General features: G+C 45.6%; 5 protein-coding genes across 11 annotated transcripts; 2 read left to right on the plus strand and 3 right to left on the minus strand.

Annotated features, from left to right (window-relative positions):
• Window positions 1-1,448: 1,448 nt before the first annotated feature.
• On the minus strand, window positions 1,449-2,492 carry LOC100278144 (uncharacterized). The gene has a single exon (NM_001151517.1). It carries the CDS (start codon window positions 2,447-2,449, stop codon window positions 1,826-1,828), a length of 624 nt encoding a protein of 207 aa, NP_001144989.1. The 5' UTR covers window positions 2,450-2,492; the 3' UTR covers window positions 1,449-1,825.
• Window positions 2,493-2,848: 356 nt separating this feature from the next.
• LOC103627909 (glutathione S-transferase T3-like) lies at window positions 2,849-7,773 on the plus strand. The gene is made up of 3 exons (XM_023300215.2): window positions 2,849-3,278; window positions 4,526-6,012; window positions 6,094-7,773. The coding sequence occupies exons 2-3, from the start codon at window positions 5,395-5,397 to the stop codon at window positions 6,715-6,717; spliced, it is 1,242 nt and encodes a 413-aa protein (XP_023155983.1). The 5' UTR covers window positions 2,849-3,278; window positions 4,526-5,394; the 3' UTR covers window positions 6,718-7,773.
• Window positions 6,861-10,512, minus strand: LOC103627908 (protein ALP1-like). The gene is made up of 4 exons (XM_008648222.4): window positions 10,243-10,512; window positions 9,678-9,812; window positions 8,182-8,312; window positions 6,861-8,107 (listed from the first exon to the last, which is right to left on the minus strand). Exon 4 carries the CDS (start codon window positions 8,098-8,100, stop codon window positions 7,075-7,077), a length of 1,026 nt encoding a protein of 341 aa, XP_008646444.1. The 5' UTR covers window positions 8,101-8,107; window positions 8,182-8,312; window positions 9,678-9,812; window positions 10,243-10,512; the 3' UTR covers window positions 6,861-7,074.
• Window positions 10,513-12,066: 1,554 nt separating this feature from the next.
• Window positions 12,067-15,060, minus strand: LOC100272286 (uncharacterized). 6 transcript variants are annotated; one of them, XM_035967772.1, is made up of 11 exons: window positions 14,801-15,060; window positions 14,597-14,713; window positions 14,412-14,509; window positions 13,987-14,028; window positions 13,804-13,881; window positions 13,653-13,731; window positions 13,472-13,567; window positions 13,314-13,390; window positions 13,013-13,084; window positions 12,845-12,931; window positions 12,089-12,357 (listed from the first exon to the last, which is right to left on the minus strand). In XM_035967772.1, the coding sequence occupies exons 1-10, from the start codon at window positions 14,885-14,887 to the stop codon at window positions 12,856-12,858; spliced, it is 822 nt and encodes a 273-aa protein (XP_035823665.1). In that variant the 5' UTR covers window positions 14,888-15,060; the 3' UTR covers window positions 12,089-12,357; window positions 12,845-12,855. The 6 variants fall into 6 exon arrangements, with proteins under 6 accessions (XP_008681337.1, XP_035823665.1, XP_020408725.1 ...); XM_020553136.3 differs by lacking the exon at window positions 12,089-12,357 and having other exon boundaries at window positions 12,490-12,931; window positions 13,804-13,938; NM_001352558.1 differs by lacking the exon at window positions 12,089-12,357 and having other exon boundaries at window positions 12,694-12,931; window positions 14,801-14,998.
• A 714-nt stretch (window positions 15,061-15,774) lies between these two features.
• LOC103627911 (uncharacterized) lies at window positions 15,775-21,456 on the plus strand. 2 transcript variants are annotated; one of them, XM_035959345.1, is made up of 4 exons: window positions 15,778-16,199; window positions 16,309-19,153; window positions 19,269-19,708; window positions 19,786-21,456. In XM_035959345.1, exons 2-4 carry the CDS (start codon window positions 17,735-17,737, stop codon window positions 21,230-21,232), a joined length of 3,306 nt encoding a protein of 1,101 aa, XP_035815238.1. In that variant the 5' UTR covers window positions 15,778-16,199; window positions 16,309-17,734; the 3' UTR covers window positions 21,233-21,456. The 2 variants fall into 2 exon arrangements, with proteins under 2 accessions (XP_008646447.1, XP_035815238.1); XM_008648225.4 differs by having other exon boundaries at window positions 15,775-19,153.

The raw sequence follows: 21,456 nt of genomic DNA on the forward strand, positions 1-21,456 counted from the left end.
GTGTTGTGTTTTGTCTCTTTGTCTTTATTACTTTTGTATTTGCACTTCAATACTTATCTGTGGTATAAGCTATCTTTGAAGTGCAGGATATTTTGAGACATGAACTTCATTTCCGCTGCAACCTACTCGACGTGATATTCTTTCCGCCACAATCAGACTTCGAGTAGAGTATGATTTCCAGTTTTTAAGAGATAGTTTTTATTCGCCTATTCACCGCCTCTAGGCGACATCCAGATAATGTTCCCAGACAAAGGGAACTTTCAGGTTCACTCAAAGCCATAACTATTACTTGGGTGCCAATAGTCCCCTTCTCAGGTGTAGCATATATGTCGTACTACAAGGTCTCTTCATGAGTTTACTAGAGATCACCTAAATCTCATAGATTGCGACGTTAGATAGTCGAGCACATATAAGTGTTTTCTTTCAAGAATGTTCTACAAGACATCTTTGCTAATAAAATCCAAAATAACACATTAAGGCTCAAAGCCAACCTACCTTATAGCATTTGAAAGTATTATATCTTTAATTAGAGAGGGTCAAAAGTTACTCTCCTTAGTTCACCAATGACTTGTTCTTCTCAGGACCTAATTCATGAGACTTTCGATCACATAGACTGGGTTTCCACCATGGCAACTTATACGGGTCTCATACTCATCTCTCTCGATGCAATTTTTATCACATTACATGGATCTGCCAGATTTTTATCTTGTGAAATATAATTCACACTTATAACTCTAGAGTTTCTCAACTTTCTGACTTGAATCATCTTTTAACATGTCTTGATGACTTCTCATTATCCTTAGAACTTGTCACTTTACCAATCACAGTCTGATTGTCACAGTTCATAAAAATAGCCTGTATTGGTTTCTCAACCACTGACAAGTCCATCAAGAGTTCATGCAACCATTTTGCCTCAGTGGTTGCTGTGTCAAGTGCAGCAAGTTTGGCTTCCATGATTGACCTTGTCAAGATGGTCTGCTTGCATGACCTTCAGGATACGACGCTTCTACCAATAATAAAGACATAACCACGGGTGGTATAAAGCTCATCTACATCATATATACAGTTCGAATGACTATATCCTTCAAGTACTGTATGCTGACCAGGAGTGAATTTCGTAGCTCATTGTATGCTGCGCATAACCTGCTCAAGAGCATGACAAATCAGTCTCGAGATTTGATTTGAACCTATTCAATTTGCTCACACCAAACAAGATACATGTGGTCAAGAAACATGAAACCAACAGTTGACTAGACAGAACATTGCAAGCTCATTTTTCCAAGACAGGACAACATGTTATTATATGCCACTAGTCTGAACTGGGTCAGAAAGACGAAGCAGAAGTTTGCAGCTGACAAGCAGGAAGTGCAACCTGGACTGGTATGTACGTCTAGACAGCAACAGAGGAACAGAATCAGCGCACGAATGGCGACCATGTCCCAATTCCATTTCGCAACCATTATGTCCATTAATTGATCAACAAGCACATCAGCAAACAATCCGGACACATACCATGGACTGAACTGAGCTGCTAGTAGCACTGAAGGAGCTGGCTGACTAATAAACACTTGTGGGTAGTTGAGAGCACTAATCCAATGCTCAAAAAGAAAGAAAAAAAATCATATAGATAGATAGGACGGGAGGGAGAGCTGATGCAGCTCCTCCTTGCTTGATTGCTCACTGGGATGGAGTGGAAGGCCACCCAATTCGGGTGGCCAACACTGATCTGAACTGAACCCCAAAAAAAGAAATGGAGAGTTGGGTGAGAGTGACACTGTCTATCCCGGATTGAGCCACACACAGAGAGACTGGGAATTGACGACCCTTAGCGGGCGGTCTCCTCCTCGGCCCGTCCGGCGGCCGCTGTGGGAGCAGGCCCGCCGGAGAAGGAGGCCAGCAGGTTGAGGTTGCCCTGCGCGACGGGGAGGTAGTTGCCGACCCTGGCGGCGGACGCCTCCCCGGCCATGCCCGGCGCTGCTGCTGCAGCCGCGGCGACCATCATCTCCGGCGCGGCCGCGAAGCTCCAGAGCTGTCCGAAGTCGGCCCGCGCCGGCAGCGCCCAGAACCCCTGGGCCGGGGCGGCGTGCGGGTGGACGCCGGCTGTGGAGGACGAGGAGGAGCGGAGCGATGACGGGGACGAGGTGGAGAAGGAGGCCGGCGTGGTGCCGGTGCCGGTGGCGGCGATGATGGAGGGCTCGGCCTGCCTGAGCAGCCACTCGATGGTCTGTCCGTCGGACTTGTGCCCGAGCTCCCTCGTGAGCTGGAACACGCGAGCGGCGCAGATGATGGGCATGCGGATGCGCCGGCCTCGCCCGTCCACCTTGCTGTGCCGGTCCTTGGAGGGCGCCTTGCGGACGGCCAGCGGGTTGCCGTTGCCGTTGCCGTTGGAGGCCGCCACGAGCTGCTTGTCCGCGGGCGTGGAGGCGCTGCCGTCTGGCCTCGTCGTCATCAGGGTGGTGGAGCAGAACAGAGCAGAGAGGAATGGAGGCGGTGGAGGGGCCAATGATTGAGGGCCAGCCAAGCCGTCCGGTGGGTGGCTGGGTCTGGGTGGGTGGGTGGGTGGGGGAGCGGGAGCGGTGGGGACCACGACACCCCTCCCTCGCTCACATCTTGGACCTCGATGACAGATGGGCCCCGGAGGATGGTATGCCCCTCGATGTCAGTGAAATGGATTGCATGTGTCTGCGGTAGCATGTCTGAAGGTAATAGAGGCGAGGGGCCCTCGTCCTCTCTGGCCTCTGTCCCTGCTCCCTGCAAGAGTGAAGTGAGACTGACTGCAACGCTCCCCCCTTCGTACCCCCTCCCCTATCACTGTGCACGCTGTAGGGGTACTGTTCACCCCTTACCTCCGCAGCGGTCGCCGCTATCCGCCTCCCCTCGCCGCCGCCCTCTTCTCTCTCACGCCAGATGCAGGGCGTCACTGTGCACTCCCCCTCCACTTCTTCGCGCGGAAGAATCCGCCCGCGGCACGGACCGGAAGCTTCGCGGTCGTCTTCTCTCCTGTTCCAGGCGACTGCGTTTCGGCGATTCGGGACGAGGCGACGGCGATTCGGGCGCGCTAGCGTGCCGGTCCGCGTCGGAGCTGTGGACGACGAAGCCGAGGTGGTCAGCAAGGTGCTCCGTTCAAGACCGAAGACGAAGAGGGCGCAAATCCGGCTCCCTCCAGGTTCGTCGCCACCGCTTGGTTGCTTTCCCCGTCCGACCATCGACTCCATCATCGGATCCCCAATCCAGCAGTTCGAATCGTCTTATTACCGCCCAAATCTTCGGATCTTGAGGTACGCCCTTCGACCCGTAATGATTATGTTACTCTTCCGCACATCTTTGAACATCTTTTTACTACGGCAATCCAGTTATCCTTTGAACCGTAAGATATTTCATCCGCAAACAACCGATGAATCCCCAGTTCACTAATTTCCGCGGATCTGGTCTGCCTATTAGGGTTTCACAATTGTAAGGTACTCACCCGGTTAATGTATTTCAAACTTGGTCCAACTAATTTTGGTTGTGCTTACAATTCGGGCGACAGGTTTTTCACCTGCCATAAATTTGTAATCCCTAAACTACGAAGTTGCTTGCATACTGCCTTCAACTCTAGTCGTCTCCAATTAATTTAGGATGACCACTGTCCACAACAACAGGTCATTTTATAAAATGTAGTAGAGTGATAATAGTTGGGTGCCCAACAATGTGTTAATTCAACCAACTCAGTGTAATGTTCATTGTTTATTATGCGTTCTAAAACTCTCATTGACATAATCAGAGGGGGCATTACTTCTGAACTTAGTATGCCTCAAGTTCATTCATAGTGTTAGGTCTATGGGAACCCTAATTGTGTTGCTGTACTACCCCCCAATTTGTTTGTCACCCTTGTATACGAGTGGACGATACTAAACAATTGTCCACCTTCATATAGTAGGTTTCTATATTCATACAACAACTTCTTTATTTGTGTTGTAGTATTGTGTATAACCCTCAATTATTTCAGAATATCTTCCCATTAACATTAAGTTTTCTTTTGCAAGATATGGTATGAGCAGACAGTTATTTATTATGTTCATTATGTTTGTGGTTGCATGGAGTACATACCTTGTTTTTTGTATCCTACAATGTTTTGTTCAACCCTCGCATTAAAGCATTGTTTGTTTCTTACATGGAGTGCATTGTTTGTTATTTATGTCCTTAACTGTTTTATACAAGACTGACATCAAACATCTGTTAGTGCTGGACAATGAGTGCATTGCTTCTATTTCTAGTCCATGACCACATGAAACAACAATATATCCAACTAGTCAAATTTTTGCTATTTCTAATTCCCATATGTTGGCCTTACCTGTCATAACAATTCCAGTCTTATACTAATATAATTATGTTATGTTCCATGCATGAATATGACTAGTACAATTGAAATCTTTACTTGTTGCATGCAACATCATTGATAAATATGTTGGCCTGTTATGAATTCGTTCCGCCTGTTTGGTTCATAAGGAAATCGTAGTGTTTGTTCATTTATTATTCTTTGCAGCACAGTTACGAATGGCATCCTCGAAAGAAGACACCATGAAGTCTTTGGTTAAAGTACTTGTCGACTGTGCCGAGGATGCCACAAAATCCCTTCGTGGATTAGTAGATCATGCATTAGACCACATGCATGACGAAGAGATATTAGCTAGAACCCTCTTTGCCATGAAAGAAAAACTTGATTTGCTTCACCAAGATGCCTTAGAGGCAAAAGTCCAAGCTTTTCCTGAAATTGCTAAGTACGAGGGGGATGACATAAGTGTTCAACCGACATCTCCTTCGACCCCTCCTACAGTTACTGAACCATCTGTCGACGAAGAGGAGTTCTACTGCCCGGATGTGAGTGACGAGTGGTACTTCAGCGACTTAGATAGGTCAACTCGTAATAGCTATTGGAATATTTATTAGTTGCCTGTACTCCAGCTGTACAAGCAGGATTTGCTTTTGAACATCCCACTACTCGGGTTGTCGTAGTTGTCATGTTGTCGAACTAGTCGTGTCATGTATGTCTAATTCTCCATGCTACCTCGTCAGCTTAAGTTAGTATGATGTCCAGAACGTTGTCGTCTGCGAACTGTGATGACTCTTAAATGTTCTGATGCTAGTCCTTAATAAGTTGATGAAATTATGGTTCTATTATTTCAGTGTCTTTATATGGTTTGTCTTAAGTTTAACGTACCTCGATTTGTCGATTGGCTTCAATGTGTTTCATAAGACTAAATGTGTGCCATCTCCACATATCCTAGCATGGACCCTGCCAGCAATGCGACATCGTCGCAGGCGATGTCGAATCCCTCAAATGCCCAGCAATTTCCACCACCACCACCCTTATGGCCAACAGGCTACATGCAGTAGAATCCAGTCGATTGCAACATGATGGGAAACATTAATTTTCCTAGTCCTGGTCAAGGTCCAACTACAATGTGGGCTCCAATTCAGGCAGGGAACACTAGTTCCCAATCAACCATGATCCCTGCTTCCCAATCTGCACTATATTGGAATCACTACATGAATTTTGTGAGGAACCGTCTTGGGTCGGTGGGAATGAGTCCATACACAGATTCATATCCACCTTCACTATCAAGTACACCGTTGCAGGGTTCGAATACTATACCACAAATGCCTGTAAACTTGGAGTCAGATGTTGAACACAGTGTTCAGGACATCAATAGTCCTGAGAAAAATGCACCTCCAGTTCAAAAACAAAAGAAATCTAAGGAACAAAACTTTACAGCCCCAGAAGACAGACTCCTTTGTACTACTTGGTTGCAAATAAGTAGTGACCCCATTGTGAATACTGGGCAAAGGAGGGAGGGTCTCTGGGCCAGAATTGAAAAAAGGTACAATGAACAAAGGGGGGAATTTCCTTGTCGACTAAACAGAGCACTCAGCAGCCGATGGGACAAGATAAGGGCTGATGTCAGTAAATTCTCTGGATACTACGCGAGAGTTCTACGAGAGAAACAAAGTGGTCTAAGTGATGACGATAAGGTACGACTAATGAAACGATGATTATATGAACTACATATGTCTCTGCTGCAACTAATTGTACAATGAATTCGAACTTTGCAGACATCGAAGGCAGCCACATTGTTCGCTCATGAGGAGGGCAAACCATTTCATTATATGCACTGCTGGCATCAACTGAAGGGGGAACCCAAATGGGAGAGCATATGTCAAGGACACTCTTTTAGAGGATTACATGCAAGATCAATACCTTCGTCGGGGTGTCCATCAGTGGAAACACCGGAGACTGACAGTGGATCCGCTGGACTCTCAGGAAAAAGGCCCCGTGGCCGTGATTACAGTAAAGCTGAGAGAAAGAAAGCAGGTTCATCTTCGTCCCCGGAGTACTTAAGCCGATTACAAGAAATTACTGAGAAACAAATACAGAGGTCCATAGAAAAGGGGGAAAAAAAAGAAAAGACCAGTGAAGAAGATAGGGAGATACAAAAGAAGAGATTGGACTTGGAAGCCCAAAAGTTAAGCATAAGACAAAGGGAACTCAAACTAGAAGAACTCAAATCGGCAGAACAACGTTTGCAGATGCTGTTGTCGACAAACGAAGAAGATGTAGATCCTGAAGTTTGGGTTGTCATGAAGGAACAGAAAAAAAATTGCAGCAGTTCATATTTACTTTTGAGCAATGATGAAAGGTTGTGTACGCTGTGCGCCTGTGCTATTCAGACTTGTTGAAACAATTTTAGGTTACTTCGTTTACGAATTTGTAATATGCGGAACCGTATTTGTTTGGTCGAACCACTGTATCTTAAGTTGTTTGGTGTTGTATTAGACAATAATGAGCTTGGATGTCATAAATGTTTGAACAAGATTATTGACAATCGAATGGTATGTTATAAATTGTTCAAGAAAACATGATTTCTTATGTTCCGTTGTGTGTGGTACAATAAAACTTAGTATGTGAACTAAAATGTACTAGGTTGTTTGGCAAATTTGCGAAACGTAGCTTATTTATTCGAATACAAACTTAGACGAAAACACATAACAAGTAGTGATAGTAAGTACGAACTCAGCTGCTACGACACTCTAGTATTACATACTTCCACGGCGACTCCATAAGTGCTCGACAAGATCATTTTGAAGGGAGCACGATCTATCTTGGCGACGTAGATCGAAGTGGTTAATAACCCATTCGGCACGGCCTTCCGCTATTATTTGAGATGAATCAATCCTTGAAGAGTTGTCTCCGAAATCAATGTTTGCAGCAAATGGGCCTTCGTCTTCAACGATCATGTTATGCATGATGATGCAAGCCGTCATTATCTCTGTCAAACGATTACGATCCCAACCATAAGCTGGTCCACGGAGCACCGCCCACCGGGCTTGAAGTACTCCAAATGCACGCTCAATATCCTTTCGGCAACTTTCCTGCATCTGAGTGAAGTAGACTTTCTTTTCCTCGTATGGGTGTCGGATTGCTTTCACAAAAGTAGGCCAGTTTGGGTAAATACCATCAGCGAGGTAATAACCGAAGTTGTACGCATTACCATTAACTGTGTAATTGACAGGGGGCATTCGACCAGTAGTGATTGGGTCAAAGACGGGGGAACGGTGGAGCACGTTCACGTCATTGTTTGTCCCAGGCATGCCAAAAAATGCATGCCAAATCCATAGATCATACGTTGCAACAGCTTCAAGTATCATGGATGCCCTACCATTTCGACCACAAAATTGACCTCGCCATGCCGTTGGACAGTTCCTCCACTCCCAGTGCATGCAATCGATGGATCCCAACATGCCAGGAAAACCCCGCGACTCACTATTATGCATGATGCGATTAATGTCATCTTGAGTTGGAGTGCGTAAATACCAAGCACTAAAACAATCAATGATTGCGCGACAAAAATGATGAAGGCATTCCCTAGCCGTTGATTCCCCAATTTGAATATACTCGTCTACCGCATCTGAAGGTAAGCCATAAGCAAGTATCCGCATGGCTGCACAAACTTTTTGTAATGGTCCTAGTCCGGGCATACCAGTTGCGTCAACTCTTTGTGTAAAGTAAATATCGTGTTGTTGAAGACCTTGCAGAATGCGGAGAAACAAAGGCCTACTCATGCGGAACCTATATAAATGGTATTGCATAATTGTCAAAACTAGAACAAATGATAACATAAGACTAATGTATGAAGTGCGCACCTTCTACGAAACACATGCGGTGGATACACTGGGTTAGCGGCGAAGTAGTGATGTTGGATGAGGTTTTCTCCAGCGAAATGATCTCTGTGAATGACACGGCGGGGTAGACCGGACCGTCGGCGGTGAAGGTGCTGCGCCGCAATGTTTAGGGTTAGTAGGTTGACAAGCAAAAGAGTTTCATCCTCACTATCACTCGAATCACTCGAAGCAAACTCATCTTCCGTATGGCTAGGAGACATAACGAACTTTCGATAACTTGATTCACTGAGTACTATGGGTGAAGAATATGGTAGAGGTTCATTGAATATATATAGGGGAGAGGAAAGGTTGGGGGGGTGGGAAGATGGCTTCCGTTCAAAGCCATCCGTGGCTTCGTATGAAAGGCAATGGTGTCTTGCATCGTAAGATAGTCGTGGCTTGCAGCGTACGACTGAAAGGTTTGTCTTCGAAAGTAAGTGTGGTTCAGAGAAGTTCGTGCACAAATGAATGGAACAATTCGGAATACCGCTAAGGTTCATTTATTGTACCTCTCTATTTTGTAAGATGGATTACAATTAATTATTGTAATATTTTATTATGTACTAAGTTTGTCTTAATTAAGAGTAATAATTTAAAAAAATTTGTTAACCTAGTTTCATGTAGTAATGATAACGTGTTGAAAAAAGAAATAAATATGAAAAAACAAGTTGGTTATGTTAGTTGTAGGGAAATGTATATTTAATGAGTAGAGGGATATGTAGGGGAATATTTAGGGGGAACGGTTGCGGAACGAGTAAATTTAGGGGAGGGAATCTTGCTGACGTGGCTGCATAGTAAGATTTAGGGGGAAAAATATAGGGGGAACGGCTGCGGATAGTCTGATCCCGTGACCACAAGCCCCCAGCCTTATTTTGTGCTACACCAATTGCCTCGTTTAATAAAAAGTTTTAAGTGAGAATCTTTAAAATTCACAGAAAAAACAGTGTAACTTATTTGATTTTAATTAATCTTTAAGATTATTATTATTTTTGGATACTTTAAACTTCATGTTTCTGATTCATTTAGGAGTACGTAATTCTTTAAGCCTCATCATTTCAATCCCCTAGCCGCACCTTTCAAAGGAGGATGCAAACATAAGGGCATTGCTGGGGTATGCCCTTTCAAATCTAAATCTCTGCACAATTTATATGTGTAGGTTGATTGGCACACTAATATGCCTTTTTTTGAAATGTTCATATTTGTAACACCGCAAAATCTTAAATTTGGGTTTAGGGGGGGGGGGGTTAAAAAGAATCAAATTATAGTGTCTTCTCTTAAAACAAATAAGTATTAATGCACTTCTAATATGGCTACACATTAATCGATGAATAAAATAAGATTTGGATGGTATGCTGGAGTTACTCTTTGTGCATTTAAACTACAAGTTCAAATTCCAACTCAGTTTGGAAAATGATTTGAGATTTGAAATTGAGAATTTAAAATATAAAAGAAATTTAAAAAAGAAGAAGGTAGCTTACCGAATGGGCTTGGGCGCGGCACTTGTCTTCTCTTCTCTCTCTGTGGCTATGCGTTGGTGACGTTGCGGGATGTTTCCAGGCAGATTGCCCTGCCCCTAATTTGTCAATGACTTGATTCCCATCATCTCGGCCGACCTGCAACAGCTATTAGTTAGGCTAACAACAAGGATAATACCACTACAACAAATAATACTGACAAAACTAATGGGACCAAAATTTCTGAAACATGGTAGCGGTAGCGGGAGAAATAGAAACTATATAATTTACAAAACCAGAACGAACTGTATCTGTATATCTATCTAGAAATTAGGAAGGCACCAAGTTTATTCAAGTTTCTACAGGTAAGAACTAATGGAGTAGCAGTTACATTAGCATATGATGCAAGCACAATGACTTGGTAAATAAATAAACTAACCAAACAAAAATCGAAACACAAGCCCGTCGGCCTAGTAGAGGAGTATCTAAAGCATGGCACTGGTACTATACTGAAGGACTACTCCAGTTTATAACGAAGAAATGTGTGGATGAGAGATGGTGGACGGAAGCAACAAATCAGGACAAGGACCCTAGGTGCTCCGGGCTGGATCCTGCTCCTGATGCTGTGGGGAGGCGGACCCTCCGAGCTTGCGATGGATGAAGGCCTTGGCACGCTGGGGCTCGATGTTGGCGTAGGAGAGCCTGGCGGCGGCGATGATGAGGGCGGCGCCGGTAGTGGCGCGCTGCGAACAGGTCGCCGTGTACTCGAGCCGAACCATGATGCCCTGCGGCGAGCAGGCGGGTGCTCTGCCTTCCGTAATTGGGCTCGGTGAGGCCCAAAATCTGTTGGGAAACATATAAACGATTGGTGTATATATGCTTGCTGAGATTATTCCCTCACACTGCAACGACACGATCGGGTGCTCATCGTACGTACGTAGGAGTAAACTATGTGCATGTTTTTCGATGCTAAATATTACACGGAAAAAACATAAGTAAAGGCTAGTTTGAGAACCACAATTTTCCAAAGAATTTTTATTTTCCCATAAAAAAATGAACTAATTTTCCTTAGGAAATTTGGGTTCCTAAACTAGCCCTAAATATCATTAAGTGACCTGCTATAGTGTATTGGACGCATGATTTTAGGTAGTAGTTACTAAGCACTAGTTGATGATAAACTTTTAAAAGAGGGCGATAAGGCACTGGTTGATGCTCAACTTTTTACAAAGAGAGAGGTCAAAAGGGGCGCGGAGAATGTCTTTCTTATCCCCATGATGAGCATAACAACAACAACATGTAGCCACAAAGACAGTGAATGGATGTGATGTGTGGGGTGTATACTGGATAAAATATATATTGATGAGTGAAAGATAAAGTGAGCGGCTACTAGTGTATATATGTGATTTATAGAGATTCAGGCCACAAAACGCAATAGTATATGCCATCTTTATGTATGACAGATCGATGAATGCAAAGATGAAAACATTACATTCTCAAATATCGATTGAGCCATATGAGTGACTAGATCTCTTTTTTCTGCCGAGAGTTCCAGCCTAAGTGGCCTTCGCCTTCGTCTTCCTAGATGCTTACTTCTAGTGGTTTGTGCTTTGGTCTCCAAGCAAAATATGGGTTCCTTCTTCGGAAAGGCGGTTCTTTATACGTTGTTCTATCTCTCCCCTTTTATAGCTCAATAGAGGGCACGTTACATGCCTGCTGAATAGTGGGTCCTGTCCAACAGAGGTTCAACTAATCCTAACCACACTGTTGAGACTGTCTTATTGCAGTGGCAAATATGTCCTGACATAGAGGCAGATATTGTAGTTCACGCTATTATGTATGACATACCTAGTAATTTGTGTAGATGTTTGTACTTTATAATGCTTGTGAGTGCACTGGCACGTTTAGGTGTGGCTACACGAACGGTAGCATGTACTGCATAGTGTCCACATGTACACATGTTGTTGTTTTTCGATAATGATGCACTTCCATTAATAGAACATCGTCCATCGCATTTAATGCGGTAGAACAAAACCTTATCTAGATCACCTTGTGATGGTCGTCATGAGTAGGGACACTCATGGAACTGGAGCCATACCACCTACGTCTCTCGTGATCCCAGGAGAATCTCTACTAAGGGTTGTCTTGCCCTTGGTGCATTTTAAACTGACTGATGGAGCAAGAAGCATTGCATTGTTGTGTCATTTCGTCTCCCTCTCATTCGCTCACCACACCACCAACTCTGCCTACACTCATTTTCTTTCCTTTCCCTTCCATGCATGATGATGGTTTATTAGGCAGCAAGTGCGGCAGATTTTTGGGTTCAGTTACAGTCAGTGTCTGGATGAATTGGCATGCGAGAGGAGACGAAGAATACACAAAATGAAGGGTCGGACCAGGCAGCAGAATGTGGGAATGAAGGGAAAGAAAGGGAGGAGTGGTAGCTTCTGCCATTTCACTGCTGCACGCTATCTATCTTTATGGGCCAACAAGCTACAGTCCAACAACGACGAGGAGCAGTGCATAGCACCTCCTACTCCTCCTATCTTCTTTGAAAAAAATACAAGTAGATTTATGTTGTTTCAAACCTAGATATAGTATTTGTTTTCTAGATCAAAAAGTTTGATGCTTTTGGTTCACGTTAATACACCTCCCTCTCTCAGGGTCCTTGTAAATTTGACATCTCGGTCCTGCCATTGCGATCAGCCTACAGCCACATTGACATTATATCAGTCTCTCTCTTCTAGATCTAATCACTTTATACTCTCTATTTTAAATGGATAAATGTACACGCTTTTATTAAATTTAAAACTATGAAATACATCATGACTGCATAAACTAATGGGAAATAATGGAACAGTCTTCATTTCCTTATAATTTAATTTCTTTTGCATCAAAAGAAACGACAGTGAAATATCTTTCTGCTTTTGCATCTGAATTATTGGGCCCCAGATTGCAATTGGACCAGCTACCCGAATCAGCTATCAGCCAATCTACAAATGTCTGTCTGCCTCTACATCTTCCTTTTGTTGGCTCAGTCATTAAGTTGACACAAGAGATACAAATCAACTAGTTGATACAAGATATAAATGTTTCCATAAACCAACCATGCATTTCATGACACAACATGACATTTCCAGACTTTGGTTTAGTACAAGTGATACTTAGTCCTCTGCCATTTCCAGCAGGCTGACCTTCAAATCGGTTAAGTTGCCTTGTAGTGGAATTCATCAATTGTTGAGTAAAGACGCCCCGAGTCCATATTGTAATCAATAGCATCCCTGCATACAAAAGGAGCCACTGAGAACTCTTTTTTTTTTTTTTGCTGTGTGTGCTAGTCAAAGTGAAGTGAGGAGCTATACGTGATCTGCTTCTTCGGCAAAAGTTTGAACCGCTTGAGTACTTCATCAACGTGCACCCCATGCTCACTCTCGCTGTCAACAATAGAATGGCAAACCAAGATGAGAGAACTTGCTAACCAGGGCATCACAGCAAATGCAACTTTTTATTTGTTAACTGAAAAAGGGTAGGTAAATGTGGCATCATATTTGAATAAGAAAAAAAGTGATGGTTATGTTTAGCTTAAACTTTATTCAGGAAACACTTTTATTGGAAAGGCTGGTCAAAACATAATAAGTTGCAGGTTGTGAATATGTAACTTACAGGTTCGCTGGTTCATTAAAAAAATTCAGGACCTGCGTGTGCAGATCAGTATCGGATGACCCGCTGGTCACCGGTGCCTATAAGAATTAGCAAGACATGGTGATATGTGAAAAGGTTTTGATTAAATAAACAATACAACAGCTGCGACTATAGCTTACGGGACTGGATTTCAAAGATGTCGGTGTGCTTGATTCACTGAATCCATTTGAGAATGACACTCCCATAGAAGAATTGATTCGTGCAGGACTGCCAGCCTATGAGATAAACCAGAAAGAAGCCTTGTAAAACAAAGATAGAATGGTCGTATTTCAATGACCTTAGTACAGAAAAGGGTGTCACCTTTAATTCAGTGTTCTCTATATGCATCCGAACACACTGAATGAAATGCAGCGTAACCTCATTGAAATCGGTTATAGGCCTGAAAGAAAATCAATATATTATTTGTATTGCAAGAATCGTTCAGCTTAAACAAAAGTTACTGCTAGGGTACCTGATTGAGAAAGCAGTAGCACGCTTCCTCTCTTGCAGTCCCTTGAGGCTTCCAATGACCGCAATGTACATACCATTCCTTGATAACCAATGTACATCCGCACAAAAGCATGGTGACTTTCCTACAGAAAAGGTACTACTGGAATGCTTTAGGGACAATGTATACATTATAGTTTATACTTACTGAATAGCAGCAGTTTCAAAAGAATCTGAAGCATCATTCACCCTGTGAAACACAAGAAACATAAATAACATAACTGTGTGCAAGGGAACCTATTACTTATCACAGACAACCAACATGATATGCCATAGATAACTTGGTTGAATGTAGGATTATGACTATATTTTGTTATGTATAAAACAAGACAAAGATCTCCTTATCAGTATATTCCTGGCAAGCCAGCCATTTCTTTTTAAAAAGGGAAAAAAGAACTTCACTGAAGCGCACCATGAGTACATTTGGGGAGAACTGAAAAGAACTTCACAGGCACCAGTGTGGTTTTCTGGTTATAACCCGATGTGGATGTCACGCTTTGATGTTTAGAGTAAATAAACGGTGATAGGATTGACTATGAGAGAACCAAACAAGCATTGTTGCAGTAGGCTCACCATCTGATGAAATCGAGGCGGCCGGTGCCATCGTCGAGCGTGAAGGTCACATCGGTCGTCCGCTCCACCTTGGCATTGACCATCCCCACAAGTCGAATCTGAAAAGGGAACCGCGGCAGATGAATTAACGCCGAGAACATCTGCATATCAACGGACCAAAGGACGAACAAGAGGATTATCGGTACGTTAGCCATCTCGACGCCATTGACGATGAACGGAGCGCCCTTCTCGCCCGTGCCAGACTGCTGCGCGTCGACGACCTGCTTCACGGTGAGCGGCATGGTGCTGGACGCGCCGCGCATCTGCAGATCCACCGAACACTCAGTCCGTGGGTAAGGGGGCCAACGGTTTGAGGTCGAAGAAAACAAAAGAAGGGAGTCTCAGAGGACCTTGGAAGGCGTGGTGGAGTCGGCGGCGGCATTCTGGGAGGAGGTGAACTGCGACGGCGAGAAGTCGGTTTGGCTCAACGGCATCATCTTCCCGGTCACCTGAGGAGGTGCGGCGAATAGGCTTGCGGGTGCGCAGATGGGAGGATCGATGCGATGCGATGCGAGGGGAGGGGAGCTCAAAGGAGCGGAGTCCTATAGGCGGAGCAACCTGGCGGGAGAACGGGCAAAAGCGCGGGAAATGAAACCCTGCTTCCCGCCAACGGAGCGTGAGTGACTGACTGACTGTGGGGTGGTTCAAACAATTTTTTAAATCTAAACAAATATATTTATCTACTATATTAAGTGGCCGTTTGGGAGGGCTCTTGGGCGGCTCTAGCTCCGGCTCCTTCCCAAATACGGCTGGGAGCCGGAGCCTAAAATTTTGGCTCCGCACGGCTCCACGTACGAGCGCAGTCAACAGCCATCTCTCCTGCGTCTGTCTCTAATCTCTATCACCATCGAATGTAGTGCATCAGTTGACTATTCTGTTCAGTTTCAGTTTAGTTGTTTTAATGGTGAATGCAGTTTAGTTGTTTTAATGGTGAATGCAGTGCATCAGTTTTGATCGTTCTGTTCAGTTTCAGTAGCAGCAAACAGTGTTCTATTTGGTTTTAGATTTTTTTAATGATGAATGATGAAAGTAGTGCATCAGTTAGCTAATGTTGTCCTTTTTTGTTTGATGAATGCATCAGCAGTTAGCATCAGTTTACAGCAGGAAGCAGCAGTTTTTGCCAAACGATTTATAAAAATCATAAGCTCCTACGGAAGAGCTGCTCTTTTGGAAGAGTCGGAGCCAGAGTCGTTTACAGAGGAGGTGAAGCCCTCCCAAACGAGGCCTAAAGCATCAGGTTTAGGTAATTATACGTCATTTTTTTTTCAAAATAGCCCTTCTGTTTGTTCTAAATCGACCCGCACTGCCCCGCTTACGTCCGCAGTCCAAGGCTCCAAGCATTCCACGTAAACCACCTGTGCGGCTGTGCCACGACGAACACCCAAACCCTAAACCCCTAGCCGCCAACGCCATGGGCTCGCCTTCAGTCCCAAATCCACCCGTCTGCTACGCCCTGTTGCGTGCACCATGGATCCCCGTTGCGGTGGCTAGCCGCCCCGCTCCTCCTCCTCGTCGTGGCCTCGTGTGCCTCCTCCTTGCCACGGCCTCCCCTGTCGCCCTCGTGTAACTAGACGCCCTTCTGCAAGCGCGATCGGACTTGCGTCCCACCCTCGTCGGAAGAGCTTCTTGGTGAAGCCGACGTCACTGCACATGGAGCAGACCGTGGTTGTGGCGACGGCGGTGTCGGCCATGATGGACAGATATGTGGCCCGGGGAAGCAAAAGACGCCGAGAGGGCGAGACAGGATTGGTGAGGTTGACTGAATCATGCATGAAACATAGAGAGACATGTAGAATTTGTGGATCAGTTCTTCCGTTTTTCTTGTGATAGGAATCACAAACTGTTCTCTATTTGCCAGGTGAGATATGAGCTTGAACAATTATTAGATGATAACGACGACATGGCTGATCTTTATTTGTCTAGAAAGTTGGCTGGGAACTGTTCTCTATTTGCCAGGTGAGAGATGTGCTTCCGTAATTATTAGATGATGACGACGACATGGCTGATCTTTATTTGTCTAGAAAGTTGGCTGGAGCATCTTCCCCTGTTAGTGGTTCCGGTGGACCAAATTGGTTCTCTGCATCCCAACTACTGGTTCAAAAATATCAAGACCAAATTGGTTCCCTGAATGTGCTTATTATGCTTTGCTTCTATCTATTTGAGTAGGATACTTCTGAATGTGCTGCTAAGCCTTTAAGAATGAAAGCTTCGATTTGATTTCATTATGCATTGTTGTCTACAGAGATACTTATTTTTGTTTAAGGGCACTTTCAACAGACTGAGCAAAATATTTTCTTAGCCCTTGTTATTTGACTGTCGAATATCCCTTTTACAGACTGGTGGTCAACATGTTGTTTGGGGCGTATGGTTGCTGGTGGTAAGTCACAGCACCACACGCATTGTACCATTGCTGCTTGCAATGGCTTTAATATTTTCTAGACAAATATTTAATCGTTTGCAAGACACCGTTTGGACAGCCAGAGCTTGATCACATTTTTCAATTCAACAAATTGTTAGTTTCTGTTTTGTGTTTCAAGAAATGGGGCTACTTGAGATTAAACATGGAGCCATATCGCATGATGTTACTCACGCCACCATTCTTCTGCCTTTATAGTTTTCTGCTCGTACCTTTCCTGTTGTTGTCATAATTTATTTGCTCTGTCCTTTTCCTATTACAATCCCAAAGTTTTTGTGTTCTCTTGTTATTTTAACATAGTTGACCAAACTTCAAAAGTTTAAACTGATGAGAAGACACTCTTTCGCTGATAAAACTTTAATACGTTTAGATCTAGTACTATTACAAACAAAAAAGACACATTTTTTGATTGGACAAAAAGACACATTTAAAAGAAAACCATCGTAAACAAAACCGAAAACAGACTATGTAAAAGAATCTCTCTTTTTTTTTAAAAGAGAGAGAGAGAGAGAGCCCGACACATGGCCTATATTGGTTATTGGAACAATTGGATCTATACCATTAAAAGATCCAAACTTTAGATATATACCATGGACCCCACATGTCATTGACTCAGCTGGACCCACATGTAAGTGAGATAGTAATGGTATGAATCCAAAGTGGTGATCTTTTAATGGTATGGATCCAAATTTCCCTTGGTTATTTGGGCATCTCCACCCTTTCCGGGCCTGATCTAGTACTAGTTCCGTAGAGGTTAGCCCATGAAAAAGAGAGGCCCAATTAACAACAACCCGGGCAACTCCTCCCGTCCGGCCATTCCATTCCCCATATTCCGCCGCATCACAATCTCACGTGTCCGTCGCCGGCGATGGACCGGCAGCCGCCCACCGCCTCGCTCTCGGCGCACGAGTGGGAGCAGCTCCTCGACGATTTCGCTTCCTCTTCGAACCCCTCTCGCCGCGACCGATGGCTCCACCTCCCGCTCCTGGACCTCGCCGTCTCCTCGCTGCTCCGCCGCGACCTCCCCTCCCATCTCAAGCCTCACCTCCTCTCCTTAGTAGACGACCACCTGCTCCCGCCCTCCTCGACCAGCCTCCCCGCCCTCCTTGCCTCCTTCCTCTCCTTCCCACCGGACCATCCGCTCCGCGACCACCTTCTCGTCACCGTCGTCTCCGCCTTCGCCTCCGCCCTCGCCGCGCCCGTCTCCAGGGACCACGAGGCCCCGCACCTCGCCGCCCTCGTTGACGCGCTCCTCGTCACCGCCAACCGCCCCAACCACGCGCCCGACCGCGCCGCGCGCGCGCTCGCCTGCGACGCCCTGCGCGCCATCGAAGCTGCGCTACCGGGTCTTCTTGCCGAGGTCCTCGGCCACCTCTACGCGCTCGCCGCCGCGGAGCGCTCGCCGGCCGCGCAGTCCTACCTCCTCCTGCTCGCCTCCGCCGCGCGCCACGCCGTGCGCCTCGGGAGGCTCGCCTCTAGCGCCTCCATCCTGTCGGTAGCAGGCCCGCCCACCCCCTTCGCTGTACCCGCTCACCTGCTCTTGCCTCCCGCCGCCCCTGGCGCGTCCATGGCGCCACCCTCGGAGGTGAACATCAGGGACATAAGGAAGGTGCTCGCTCTGCTTATGGACCGGCCGCAGGTGCTCACGCCCGCAGCGGCCATGGAGATGATGTCCATCCTTGCCGAGGTCGCGTCGGCTGTGCTCCAGTGGGCGCCGGCGATTGCAGCGCACATTAAAGTGCAGTTCGGGGGGATGGTGCATTCGTCCAACGCCATGCTGCTACACTCGCTGCTCACGCTCTTCCTCCAGTTCCCGGATGCCTTTGGAGCTGAGGACGAGCGCACAATGGCGCACCGCCTGGCTTTGGCTGCCTGTGAGGTGCACCGTCCACTCGCAGTGCGATTGCTGGCTTTGCATTGGCTACTCGGCTCTGGCAGGTTCAGAAATCTGGTGCCTGGTCTCGCCCGATGGTTTTACCCTGCCTTGTTCGATCCCCTTGCGCTCAAGGCCAAGAAGCTGGATTGTCTAGCTTATGTTGCTGCTGGTGTTGATGGGGAGAAGGTTGCAGCAGCAGGCAGAGCGAGCAAGCGATTGACTGGGCTACTTGACGATGGTTTGGTTTCCGTCTCCGCCTTCAGGTGGCTCCCAGCATGGAGTACTGAGACAGGTGTGGCGTTCCGAGCGTTGCACAGTGTCTTGGTTGGTGCTTCTCCTCACAGAACTGACGGCACACGTTGCTCCGGGGCTGGTGAGCTCCTGAATTCTACTATGTTCCACCATTTACAGGTAGAAATTTATTGAGATAGTTAACAATAGACACGCCCATCTGACATGCAAGACAACCAGTTCAATTATGTTTTCAAACAAATTTAGCAAGTCTTTCTGTTCACTATGTATGCAGGCTATCTTGGTTGATATGGCATCAGAGCATCAGGGTTTAGTCCCAGTGATTGCTGATTTCACGAACCGTCTACTAGCATGCAACTCACATCGGTGGGCTGGGGAGCGATTGCTCCGGACACTTGATGAGAGTCTGCTTCCAAGGCTTCAGCCAGGCTATCAGCTTGCTTCATATTACCCTATTTTCGTGAAGATTGCACAGAATGAGACGGTACCTCAGCTCCGCCTAATAGAATTGCTCACCGAGCAGATGGTTTCTCTCACCAAGAAGCATGGACCGGACACAGAGCTGAAGTCATGGTCTCAGGGAAGCAAAGTTGTGGGCATTTGTCGTGTCATGTTGAAGCATCATCACAGCTCTCATATCTTTCTTCCCCTTTCACACCTTCTTGTGCTCACTATCGAGTCCTTCCCCGATCTGGAGGTTCGGGACCATGCCAGGTAGAGGTCAAGTTATCACCTGATTTGTGTTATCTATTATTCGATTTTCTTCTCATCACTTTAAATGATTCATCCAGGATTTGCTTGCGGATGTTATCTTGTGTTCCTGGGAAGAAACTGAGGCATATCATGGGAGTTGGAGAACAACCGTCAGGTGTCACACCTTCTCATCCTGATTCTTTGTTTGACATCCCATCACCGTGTCCTGCTCTAGATCTTAAGAGCATGCCTGATCTGGCGTCTTACATTCATCTTGAAAGGGTTGGGCCTTTAGTTGTGAAGCAATCATGGGCCCTCACATTGCCTAATTTCAGTGTCCAGAGCAGACCATCTGGTTCCATTCTAAGTATACAGGACGTCAGCTCTGTTCCCTCAGAGCAAGAAAATCCAACTGGACCTACAATTGAGAGAATTGGTTATAGACAAGAAACCCTACGTGTGATGGATGCTAAAGGCGCTGAAACATTGCAAATTCTCAGAAGGTATTTCGCGTGCATTCCAGACTATCTACACTCATCTGGTTTCAAGATACAGATACAGTGCACTTTTAGATTCGACACAGAGCCATTTAACAATGCGTGGGGGTTAGATTTGCCAGTTTCAGATTCTGATGGGGCTGATGAGTTGCCTGCCCTTTATGCAGTGACAATTACATTTTCATCAAGTGCACAGTTTGGGAAAATTCCATCATGTCATATTCCTTTCATTCTAGGGGAACCTCCAGGTTCTGGTATGGACATCGTTCCCGTAGATAATCAGAACAGGGAAGAATCCGGTTACTGTGCTTCAGTGATGATAGAACTGGAACCTCGAGAGCCTTCACCTGGTCTTATTGATGTTTCAGTTGAAGCAAACACAGAGAACTGCCATGTATTATCAGGGCCGCTTAAACCCATTACAGTTGGCTTTGAGGACATGTTTTTAAAGGCCAGCGTACCACCTGATACTCCAAGAGAGGGTGTGGCTATGTACTACCAGGATCTGTTTCAAGCTTTGTGGCAGGCCTGTGATAGCTCTACTAACACTGGTCGAGAAACTTTCCCTTTGAGTGGAGGGAAAGGGTCAGCTGCCATTAACGGAACTCGGTCTGTTAAACTTTTGGAGGTAACTCCAAAGGTTTTGATTGGATCTGTTGAAAGATATCTGGCTTCCTTTGTTGTCAGTGTTTCTGGAGTTTCACTTGTAACCATCCTGAGAGGAAACGGAATCATTAAGAACGTCATGTGGGAAGAAAATGTTGCAGATGCCAGTGTAGGTGCTGACGCACTTGTTCCGTACTCACCGGACAGAAATCTCCAGCTTCAGATCATAGAAGACGATGAGATTGGGGGTGGTGCTGAGAGGTATGGCCATGGAAGCAAGAGAGAGATGGGTATCATGCGTGTTATGATATTCCTACCACCCAGGTATCACCTCCTGTTTCTGATGGAGGTAGGCAGTGCCTCAACATTGGTCAGGATAAGGACCGATCATTGGCCATGCCTTGCATATGTCGACGAATACTTGGAAGCATTGATTTCTTAGAGACTTTCTGTGGTCAATGGTGTGCAGTTTTTGTACCAATGCTGTTCAGTTTTGTACCTTATGTAACACTAGAGAGTGAACATTGGGGGTTTACGCTTTTTGAGGCCTCTTTTCTCTCTACCATTCAGAGTTGGGAGCCTGTAACTTCCGGTAGAGAGCAGTTTTGTTCACTGGTATTATCAAAAATACACAATTATATATGCAGAAACTAAATCCCCATCGCA

The sequence above is a fragment of the Zea mays genome, chromosome 5 (genome assembly GCF_902167145.1).
Source record: "Zea mays cultivar B73 chromosome 5, Zm-B73-REFERENCE-NAM-5.0, whole genome shotgun sequence".
NCBI classification, from domain to species: Eukaryota; Viridiplantae; Streptophyta; class Magnoliopsida; order Poales; family Poaceae; genus Zea; species Zea mays.

Excerpts from the sequence above, each read along its gene's own strand:
- LOC100278144 (NM_001151517.1), bottom strand. The coding sequence starts at position 2,449 with ATGACGACGAGGCCAGACGGCAGCGCCTCCACGCCCGCGGACAAGCAG.
- LOC103627909 (XM_023300215.2), top strand. The coding sequence starts at position 5,395 with ATGATGGGAAACATTAATTTTCCTAGTCCTGGTCAAGGTCCAACTACA. Across the intron at positions 6,013-6,093 it reads GTCTAAGTGATGACGATAAG|ACATCGAAGGCAGCCACATT; the intron begins GTACGACTAATG and ends CGAACTTTGCAG.
- LOC103627908 (XM_008648222.4), bottom strand. The coding sequence starts at position 8,100 with ATGAGTAGGCCTTTGTTTCTCCGCATTCTGCAAGGTCTTCAACAACAC.
- LOC100272286 (XM_008683115.4), bottom strand. The coding sequence starts at position 14,887 with ATGATGCCGTTGAGCCAAACCGACTTCTCGCCGTCGCAGTTCACCTCC. Across the intron at positions 14,714-14,800 it reads ACTCCACCACGCCTTCCAAG|ATGCGCGGCGCGTCCAGCAC; the intron begins GTCCTCTGAGAC and ends GTGGATCTGCAG. Across the intron at positions 13,939-14,411 it reads CGCCTCGATTTCATCAGATG|TACCTTTTCTGTAGGAAAGT; the intron begins GTGAGCCTACTG and ends GCATTCCAGTAG.
- LOC103627911 (XM_008648225.4), top strand. The coding sequence starts at position 17,735 with ATGGACCGGCAGCCGCCCACCGCCTCGCTCTCGGCGCACGAGTGGGAG. Across the intron at positions 19,154-19,268 it reads CTATGTTCCACCATTTACAG|GCTATCTTGGTTGATATGGC; the intron begins GTAGAAATTTAT and ends CTATGTATGCAG. Across the intron at positions 19,709-19,785 it reads GAGGTTCGGGACCATGCCAG|GATTTGCTTGCGGATGTTAT; the intron begins GTAGAGGTCAAG and ends TGATTCATCCAG.